The sequence below is a fragment of the Elephantulus edwardii genome, unplaced genomic scaffold (assembly GCF_000299155.1).
Source record: "Elephantulus edwardii isolate Elephantulus edwardi_28Jun2011 unplaced genomic scaffold, EleEdw1.0 scaffold00328, whole genome shotgun sequence".
NCBI lineage: Eukaryota > Metazoa > Chordata > Mammalia > Macroscelidea > Macroscelididae > Elephantulus > Elephantulus edwardii.
In genome coordinates this window covers 722596-732837 of record NW_006400078.1, presented here as the reverse complement: position 1 = coordinate 732837, position 10242 = coordinate 722596, and the positions used below count along the sequence as shown (strand labels likewise).

General features: G+C 58.7%; 1 protein-coding gene across 2 annotated transcripts in view; it reads right to left on the bottom strand.

The window, feature by feature from the left end:
- Window positions 1-257: 257 nt before the first annotated feature.
- The window catches only part of EHD1 (EH-domain containing 1), a 23892-nt gene continuing 13907 nt past the window's right edge, over window positions 258-10242 (bottom strand). For both annotated transcript variants that reach the window (XM_006901467.1, XM_006901466.1), the window contains 3 exons: window positions 4782-5194; window positions 1449-1613; window positions 258-1163 (listed from right to left, as the gene is read on the bottom strand). In XM_006901467.1, the coding sequence (XP_006901529.1) occupies window positions 639-1163; window positions 1449-1613; window positions 4782-5194 (1103 nt within the window). In that variant the 3' untranslated portion in view covers window positions 258-638. The remainder of the gene's footprint in view (window positions 1164-1448; window positions 1614-4781; window positions 5195-10242) is intronic.

Sequence of the window (10242 nt, the reverse complement as noted above, 5' to 3'; positions counted from 1 at the left end):
CACTCTGTGTGTCCCTAATACAGGAGGCTGGGCCTTCTGACAAGAAGGTGATCCTGGCGTGTCAAAGCTAGTGGGCCGTGAGAGGGCAGGGTAGGGTGTGACAGCCTCAAGGGGGTGAAGGCACAAGTACTAACTCAGCCTGGCTGGGGACTGGGGTCCGGGCAGAGTGAGGGGGGGCACAGCTGAGGTGGCGCCACGGTGCCTCCTTCCAAGTCTGGGGCCGAGCTGGGCGGGCGCCACATTCCCTGAACGCAGGACAGTCACTGCCCCATGCAGCTGTCCGGAGCCGCGGGGCACGGGGGTGGGCAGGAGGGGGGTGAGAACTGAGGTGTGTGGGGGCTGCCGGACAGAGGCGGAGGCAAGAAAAGAATACCGCCTCTAACGTTATATATTAAAAATATCCATAGTTCTTGTGCACAAAATTCCATCATTCACATAGGAGCATCACCCCTGCCTCCCGCGGTGGCCCAGGAACAGCCTTAAAGAAAGATGGTGCTTTTCCTGTTCAAGAGCTGAGGAAGCGTGGCTCAGTCTTTATGGACCTTGAGAACTGGTGAGCCCTCCCCTCCCACCCTGAGTCTCGGCCTCCCGGCCTCTGCCTGCCTGGATGGACACTGGGATGGCTGGGCGGGGGGCGGTCACTCGTGCCTCCGCTTGGAGGGTGGGATCAGGTGTGGGGGCAGGTCGGCGGGCAGCTCATGGCCCTCCAGCTTGACCTTGATGAGGTGGTTGGCCAGGGCGAACTCCTCGTCGTCCAGCAGCCCGTCCTTGTCCACGTCGGCCAGCTTCCAGATCTTCCCCAGCACCGTGTTGGGCAGCTTGGACTTGACCATCTCCTTCTTGGCGTTGGCCCCCGTGATCTTGCCGTTGACGGGCGACAGGGTGTAGAAGATCTCGTCGTAGGTGGGCTTGTCCTTGCCCACCACCCACTCGATGTCGTCGATGCCCTCACCGGCACCCTCGCCGTAGCCATGCCCAAAGGGCCCGTTCATGGTGCCGTCGAAGGCGCCGCCCTTCACCGCCTGGGAAGGCATCTGGGACTCCTCCTGCCGCACCATCACCATGAGCCGGGCGATGTCATTCGCCAGCATGTCGTCCACCGTGTCCAGCAGCTTGGGTTTCAGGGCCTGGAACTTGCTGAAGTCTTGAGTCTGGAGGAGCTCCTGTTGAGGGAAAGAGAAAGGCTGGGTAGGTGACCCCTCTGATTCCCCAGGTCTGGCCCTCACGGGGCCCTGTGACAGTGGACCGAGCTGTTCCACGCCCAGGGCTTGGTCTGGCCAGGCTTCCACCCAACAGAGACGTGACAGCCCTATGCTGAGCCTGGCACACCCTGCCCCTCCTACCACTCGGGGTGAGTCACCCACCACCCTCTGCCTCGTCACTCGGGGCCCCCTTGAGCAGGCACTGCCCCGGCCCGGCCCCCCCGTGCTGTGCCCCTCAGGCCGCACCTGCATCTTGCGCAGGCTGGGGAAGTCGCCGGGGGAGATCTGGTGCTCACGCTCGATCTTCTGGTAGATCTCGCCTAGGTTGTTGACCAGCTCCTTCTTCTTGCTCTCCTTACCGAAGACGTTGGGCATCTCCTTCTTGAGCGAGCTGATGATGTAGGCGTGGACCTGGGCAGGGGCAGGGGACAAGGGACGGTCAGACCTACGTGTCTGTCCACTGCCCCAGGTACTGCTCTCTGCTGAGGAACAAGGAGGGGAGAGGGATCGCAGAGTCGCTGATTCTGCCAGGGGTTCCCATGGGCCCAGAGGAGCAGGCAAGCCATTCTGGCCTGGGGCATGACCGCCCATTGCCGCTGGACTGCAGAGAAGACAGCAGTCACCCCTGCCACTTTGCGGTGACTTTAGAAACAGCAAAGGGAAGTCATCCAATGAAGACTGCTGGCTGAGCCCCCTGGTACTCCAACTACATGCTATATGGTCCAGGCCCCTCACAGCGACAGCAGGACTCCCCACAGCATTGTCACGATTGTCATCTTTACAGAGCTGACTGCTGCCTCCTTCTCTCTTGGAGTGCTGGTTGAGTGTGAAACACTAGCCTTCACTTGGCAGCCAGACATTAACCACGGTGCCTCCCCTGGGTGGTGGGACACCCACTGAGTGAGCTCTCTGGTCGCTCTTCACCACGACCCCTGGGGCAGACTCTTATCACACTCCTTGCACCAACCCTAACGGGAAGGCTCAAAGCTCCCTCACCTGTCCTCTGCCAGCAGTCCCTTCCATCCACAGTCCCCTCTCAGGTGACAGAGAAGCAGGCATGGTTCCTACAAGCTTACTGAAGTCTGTCCTGACCGGGGTGGGCTCAGACCTGTGTGCAGTGCTTGAGAAGCGCAGGAGCCTGGGAGGGGCAACTCTGCTCCCCTTCACTGTCACAATGTGTCCCCAGGTCCATCTCAGCTTGGAGACTGGCCATTTAGGGGTGACACTCCCACATGCCCTAAGGCGTCAAGTGCCACTGGACCCCCTCAAGTCCCCTCTGCTGTCAGAGAAGAGTGTTGGGGTGCCGGCACCTCGGCTCCGTGTCTGCCTCCCAGCGCTCCACCCCCGGGGCCCCTCGGCTCACAGAGCTGCTATCTGGGTAATCTGTGCTGGTGAACAAGGCTCCCTGGCTCTCGGAGCAGGGGGTGGGGGTGGGCCTGCGAACACAGCTGCTGCTCTGCCTGACCGGCCAGGGAGTCAGGGTGGAGGGCACACAGTGCAGAAAGAGGAAGTCTGGGAACAGCAGGGGTAGCCCAAAATGGGGAGCCCGGGGTTTCCCAGACTGTGACACCGACACTAGGGAGGGAGTAGCAGTGACCGGAGACTTGGCGTCTGCCCGGAAGGCCGGCAGCAAGAGGGCACTGGGCCTTAGACAGTGGGGGACGGGGGTGTCTCAGGTAGCCATGGAGGCTTCTGTTGGTTGTACATGTCTTCTCTTCGGGTCTGGTCTCAAAATCTTACTCTGAGGGCAAGTCACCAGGGGAACAGGTGACAAACAGGTCAGAATCTGCATTCCTCACAAACTCCACGGCTGCAGGTCTGAGGACCCCAGCACAGTGGTAAATAAAGGTCCAGGAGAACCCAAAGACTACCCACCAAGCCCCAAGCCAGCAAGGGGCACCTGGGGCTGGGCTCTGCCCTCTGAGGCCCCCCATTACCAGTTAATCTCTGAGAAACGCGGGGACAGCACTCCTGAGTCCACACATGCCCACATTTTCCCACCGAGGTGGAGTGCACGTCTAAAGGATGTAACACCTGTTTTCCGTGGCTGCCTTCACCACAGGTGAGCTCACGGGGCTGACCACTGAGAGGTGAGCTGGGCTCCTCGAGTGCAGCGCTAGCCGGGCCTGAGGAGGGGGACAGACCTGCGGCTGAAGTCCGCCTGGGAACAAGCGAGTCCCTGATGAGCGTCTGGATGGACGCCTGATCCCGCGGGAAATGCACAGGGGTGAACTCAGTGCTTCCCGGCCATTCAGAAAGTCTGGCTCAGTCCAGAGCCACTGAGTCGACCACGAGGTACAGGGACCCTCCAGGACAGGGAACTGCCCCGAGGGCCTCCCAGGCCCTGAATCTCCAGAGGAGCAGACCACGCATCTTTCAGCTGCAGGGTGACGGGCAGGTTCAGACCATGGTCCTTTCACTGGACAGGCCAATGTCTGATCCACCGTGCCACCAAGGCTCCGGTAGGTCAAATACTCCTGCCCAACGGGTCATCCCCTGGTTGTACTTAGGATGACCCTACTCTGGGTGTCACCTGGGAGGCTCCGTTAACAGGGCTCTCCAGACTCAAATGTGCTACAGAGAGTGACACGCTTTGTCCCTGGGGCCAAGGACTCCCGGAGGCCTGCACCTCCCAGGTCCAGCTGCCCTGAGGTCTCTGCTCGCGTCCTTGGCCAGATGATGGGACAGATGTCAAACTCCAGAACAGCTCTGATCTGGTCATCAGGTACCCACTTCCAAGAAGAGGGGAGGACGGCTTCCCCGGTGCCCACGGCCTGCCCCCCACACCTGCTCCACTGACCTGGTCCTCGGGCCCTCATCTCCTGCCCCATCCCTGCAGGGCTCCTGCCTGCCCCCATGGAGACGTGCAGGCCCAGCTCCCCACCTGGCTTCTGCTGTGTCCTCCACTCCCCGTGACAATACAGACACACCCAGCTGCATTGTTTGATTCAATGTCCTGTTTTCCTCATTAAGGCTGAGTGCGCCAGGAGGGTGGGGAGCGTGTGTGTCATTCCCACCGTGACCTGCACCCAGCTCCTGCGCGGGCACCGTCCTCCATCACCCCAGCAGGCCAAGCCAGGAGGCTGAGAACCCAGCCTAACACCCACCCATCTCCACTGCCCTCTGGCTTCAGAAGGAACCATCCACTTTAGCACTGGGGCCCTGGTGGCGCAGCGGTTAAGCGTGTGGTTGCTAACTGAAAGGTTGGCAGTTTGAAACCCAGACCCGCTGTGGAGAAAGTGTGGTCTCTCAGCTTCTGTAAGGAGCACAGCCTGGGAAACCCTATGGGGGGCGCCTCTACTCTGATGGGGTCGCTGGAGTCAGAACGGACTCGACTGAGGGCAGCAGGACTGGTTTTGTTTTGTCTCCATATGCTGCCAACAGGGTCAGATTCTCTCTGGAGTAAGGAGGAGAGACCATGACTGAGAGGGGAGAGATGGCCAGGGGACAAAGCTTCGTTTAGCTGAGGCGGTACCGAGCGGCCTGGTGTGGACAACCACGTCAGACCTGCCTGGGGCCCGAGTGCCAGTCCCAGCGTGCCCTCCTCGGCCCCGCTGTGCCCTGTCCGCCCGGGCCTACCTTGGCCAGCCGCGCCCGCTTGATGAGGTCATTGAGCTTGCGGAGGGCAGCGTTGCGGGGCAGGGACTGGATGTCCTTGAAGAGGTCTTGCTCCTCAGCCTCGAAGAGCTTGCGGTTGTCGGGAATGAGCAGTGGGTGGGACCAGAAGGAGCCGATGTACACGCGGACCACCTCGGGCGTGTTGATGATCTTCCCCAGGGACCACATGAGGGCTCCGTACACCCGCATCAGCTGCTGGGTCTCGATCTGGTCCGCCTTGTTCAGCACCACGCGGATCTTGTCCTCGTGGTTCTTCAGGGCCTTGATGACTTCCGAGAACTCGTCGGAGATGTCCAGCTTGTGGGCGTCGAAGAGCAGGATGATGCGGTCCACACGCTCGGCGAACCACTCCAGGACGGCCGCAAAGTCATACCCTGGGGGGAGGAGGGGACAGTGAGCTGGGGTCACTGACTGCTGAGGTCAGGCTGCTAACCTGGCTGGGAAGTCTGGGCGCAAGAGGCCCTTCTGAGTTTCCAGAGGGTACCTATTTGCACAACGCAGCCCAGAGGTGCCCGGATACACCCCTGCCTGGCCACTGTGTGACCGGGCATGGCGGAGATCCAAACAGCAGCAATCACAGCTCTGCTGGGTGCTAGGCTCCCCGTTTTGCATGCACCTTATGCACTCTCTTCAGCAGGAGCTGGGTGCCAGGTCCAGCCCACCACTTACTTGTTCTCAGAAATAAAGTTTTATGGAACTGAGCCATGACGACTTGTGCCTTCTATACTTAGGCTTTTGCTCTATGTCAGAACTGAGCTGCTGTGACAGAGAGGGAAAGCGCTTCCTGTGTGACCCTTGCAGGCACAGCTTGCTGACCCTTGCTCTACAACGAGCCTCGGGAGGCTACAAACCACTTCCCTCTCGAGTTCTTCTGTGGTTCTCTGAAACAGAGTGGCTGGACAAGATACACCAACGCTCTAAACTCTCTTTATTGTTTCCCACTGACTGATTAAGGTCATTTGGTGAACCTTGATTTCTGGTGCTGAGGTGGCCACTAGAATTCTTTCTTTCATCCTAGAACTCTAACCTTAGCTGAAAATGTGGCTCCCAGACTCCCTTGCAGGAGAAACCAACAGGAAAAGGTGTATAAAGCTTCTGTTCTTTCCTTTTATCCTGAGGACTAGAACGCAGAAATGACCTTGGGCTCAGGGATACAAGTTACTTATTCAAGGTACTCATGGGATTGTTTACTGGTCACATAAATCACTAATATCTCATTTAAGCTCCTGAAGCTGCACTGCGATCCCAAAGGCACACAGTTCGAATCCACCAGCTACGAGCTCCACAGCGGGAGAAGGATGAACAATCTTCTCCTGTGCAATTAACTGCCTCCAAAAACCCGCAGGAAGGTCAGCTACGGATCGGGTGCGGCTCAGTGACACCAAGACGATGACATGCGGCCTAGTGGTTAAGGAGTAGCACTGCCAACTCAAAGGCATGTGGTTTGAATCTACCTGCTAATCTCGGGGGTGTGGGTGGGGAGGGGGGAGCATAATCTCCAGCGTGATTTACAGCCTCTGAAAACCAGCTGGAGAGTCAGCTATAATGTTCCGACTCGAGGGCACCTCACAACATCATACCCCTGCCACTCTGCCCCAGGGCGCTCTGGGGGTTTAGTCTGTGAAGAGCTGCACTGCTAATCTAAAGTCAGCTGGTTTGAATTTACCAGCATTCTGCCAGAGAAAACCTGGCAATCTTCTGTGAGTCACAGCCTCCGAAAACCCACTGGAGGGTCAACTATGATTTGGCTCTGACTTGACGGCAATAAAGGGGTGAGTGATGGGGGTGGTTTAATTTGTGTCCTATTTTACAAGCATGACTCTTTTAAACTTTGGAAAATTGGCAAGAGGAGGCACTCACTGCTGTGGAGAAGTCTGGAACCCTGGACCGAGACAGACCAACATCTGTCCCGCTCCCCTCACAGCCTGCTACCTCATTTACAACGAGGCGTGCTCACCACCTCCGAGGACTCTTGACTGTGGGGAACAGAAAACTAGCAGCAGAGAAGGCGACGAAAAAAGCCCAGGACAAGCAGAAGATGGGCCCATGCACCCACAACGACACCAGAAGTCCTTCCATCCTGGTAAGGAAGCTGGGGAAGGACTCCAGACAGGCCTTGGGCTCCAACCCAGAGGCCTTGCTGTCCTCATCCGGCCAGGCCCTCCAGGCGAATGTGTCAACAGCCCTGGCTCCTAGTTGGAAGCTCAGGGACCCTCAGGTCCCCTCAGGTCAGACCCAGCCCTGTCCTGCTCACCAGGTCTTTAAGATAAACAGTGACATGCTTCTAATGAGCAGTTTGAGTGGACAAACATTCGTTGTGTGGTTTGGGCTGTCCGGGAGCCTGGGCCTATACAGCTTATATGGCCTATACGTGGCTACCTGGCTCTAGGCCCTGACCATGTGACTTCAAGTTCTTGGCTGAAGATCCGAGTTATACATCCTTACCTGTAAAATTTAAATACCCTTAAGAGGACAGGAGAGCGGGATGAGGTGGCCGTGGTCAGGCTTGGGTCTGGGGAGCAGCAAGGCCTGATGGGAAGCCCTGCAGGGATCCGGCCACCAGCCTGTGACTCAGGCACGTGGTCAGGCACGTGAGGGCTGTACATCAAAGGCCTGGCGCTGGGGCCAGAGGTGAGTGCTCAATATAAGTTAAGGCAAGACACTGAAACTTCCAGAAAATTACAAACCCTATGGGTTAAGCTAACTTACTAAAAGCAGTGCCTTACAACCCCATCCCTGCCTCTAAAACCCAAGCTCGCTGCCTTGAAGCCAGTGTGGAGCTGTTACGACGCAAGGTGTCTGAGCAGAACTGTGCTCTGTAGAGCTTTCACTCTGTGACCCCTGATTGCCAGGCCTTTCTTCCAAGGCATCTCGGGGTGGACTTGAACCACCAACTTCTGGTTAGAAGCTGAGTGCTTCAGAGCCTGCGCCTCTCAAGCCCATCTGGCTCCAGCACACCTGAAACAGGACACTGACCAGCTCTCTGATGGGGAGTGTGCAGCAGCGGGAGGGCAGCCAGGAGACTGGACTCTGAGCTTCAGGCCCCGTAGACGCCTAACCAGCCTGGGCAGAGCTCATGGACTCGTGCTCGGAAGCGTGGGACGGCTCTGGGCACAGGCTGGGTACAGCCCGTGTCAGCAACCACAACAAGCTCCTGGCTCCAAAGTACAGGGCCAGTAAGACGACTGGATTCGGAGCTACGGGAGGGGACTCGGAGTGAAGGGATGGCATAAAACCGGAAGGAGACGGGCTGTGGGGCAGCCGAGGGAAGCTGGGTGAGGACGAGGCCGCTCCTGGAGCCACCAGGGTGTGTGCCCGGGAGGAGCTGGTGCCAGCCCCCAGCAGGCAGCCTGGGCGGGCAGCTGAGTCTACAGGGCTGCCTGAGGCCTAGCCCTGGCCTTTTATGGCCAGCTCTGAGCAGGCGTGACTCAGCGCCTGATCACTGATCGCGGGCTCCTCGCCCGGTCTAAGCAAGGCCCTCTTTGCCTCTGCAGACTCGGCCACAAGCTGAAACTACCAGGAATCCACACAGCTGGGGCCGTAGCGAGGTCAGAGTGCAGCGACTGGGGCTGGGACGTCCCAATGGGCTCATGCTCAGCAGATGTTAGCTTTGGCCTGGGAACTAGGACATCGTGTGGGGAGATGAGGTCACCCTCCCAAACTCCACCCAGCGTGTCCACTCCCCCCACGGGGAGGGCAGGGGGTTCAGGGAGAGAAAGGCGGTGGAAGACCCAGTGTCCCTGAACCATGTATCATACTGGCCCACTAGCAACAGGCAGCTTAGTGCCCAGACACCTGGGGCCTGAAGGGCACCTTCTTTCCCCCACCCCCCGGTCACTGGTATCAACAGAACTAAGTCCATTTTTTGTGTAGGTGAATGAAATTCCTCATTTTATATTTTATTATGGAAAACACGCACACTTTCAGAGAGAGGACAGCAGAGTGATGGGTCAATGAATGGTCAAATACACGAGTCACAAAAAGGGTGCCAGCATGCAGACTGAGGCTGTGACATTAGACACGTGACCACATGGCACACCTCTGCCAGCTCCCTGCTGCTCCTGGCCCCCGAGGAGGAAGGTCTCACCCAGCCCGAGAGCCGCCGTGTTTCAACAGGCATCCAGGGCAGAGCCCAGAGCAGGCATCACGGGGCAGTGAGCGTGGCAAAGCCAGCCTGATGCTTGGCCTAGAGCTCAGTGCCAAGTGACAAGGACGGCGAGAGCCTGCCAGCGGCCCCCTTAGCTACAACCAGACCCCAACACATCCTGCTTCCCCAACGTGCTGTCCAGTTGCCCCCAGCTCTGCAAGAGTGGAGTCAGGGCAGGGCACGGGTGTCCACCCAAACCCACCTTCCATCCTACCATCAGACAGCTCCCCTACAACCCCCCTAAGACTTCCCCCACATAGCCCCTAAAGTAAGAAGCTACAGTGGGCTCAGAGAGAGAGAAGTGAATGTACTTCCCAGTAAGGGACCTGAGAGTCGACTGGGCTATCTCCACGTGGCAGGGGGGGACAGCAAGGCTAGCCCGAGTGATGAGGCGCTTAATAAAGCCAGAACCACCTCTGAGAGGGGAAGGTGAGCCGCTGCAGGCTCTCAACGTCCTGGGCACGGAGAACAGGAACAATGAAAACAGTGGCTGCAGGCGACCAGGCCAAGTCAGCCGTGTCCCGCCCCAGGGAAGTTTACACAGGCTCCGTGCATGGGTCTTGGCTCTGTCCTTACACGCCTCTTCCAGGCCCCTCGGCTCCTGGCGGCGCCTAACTCCCACCAGGTGTTGGCTGGCCTCCCGCTGCTCTCTGCCTTCCTGAGAGGGGTCACCCCCAGCGTGGAGGCAGAAGGGGAGTCGTTCGGATGAGTCCTCACCCTGCCCCACAGCGTTCTCCAAAACACAGGTAGTCCAGCAGCTGGGGGAAAAGCTGCCTCATACATTCCGAAAGTTTCTAGAACATGAACAATACTGGACTTGTCTCCAGTAGACCTCTGCTTCCTGCCATTCAAGCTACCGGAGCCTTGGCATTTCTCGCCATCCCTCTCCATCGTGTGTTCCCAGGGCTTGGTGGGTCCAGGGGAAAGGCGGGCAAGAGAGTGAGCCAGCGTGTGGACCAAGCACTCAAGACACATTCTTCCAGATGGAGCCGTACAGAAGAACAGAGGAAATGGAAGCACAGGTACACACCCAGCCTGGCCAACAACCCGAATGCCCATCAGCAGATGGAAGGACCCAGCGCCGTGCACGTCCACACGACGCACACAACTCGGCACACAGAGGAACAAATGAGACGCTGAGACGCGGCCGAGTCCCTCACACGCGGCCGAGCCCCTCACACGCGGCCGAGCCCCTCACACACGGCTGAGCCCCTCACACGCGGCCGAGCCCCTCACACGCGGCCGAGCCCCTCACACACGGCCGAGCCCCTCACA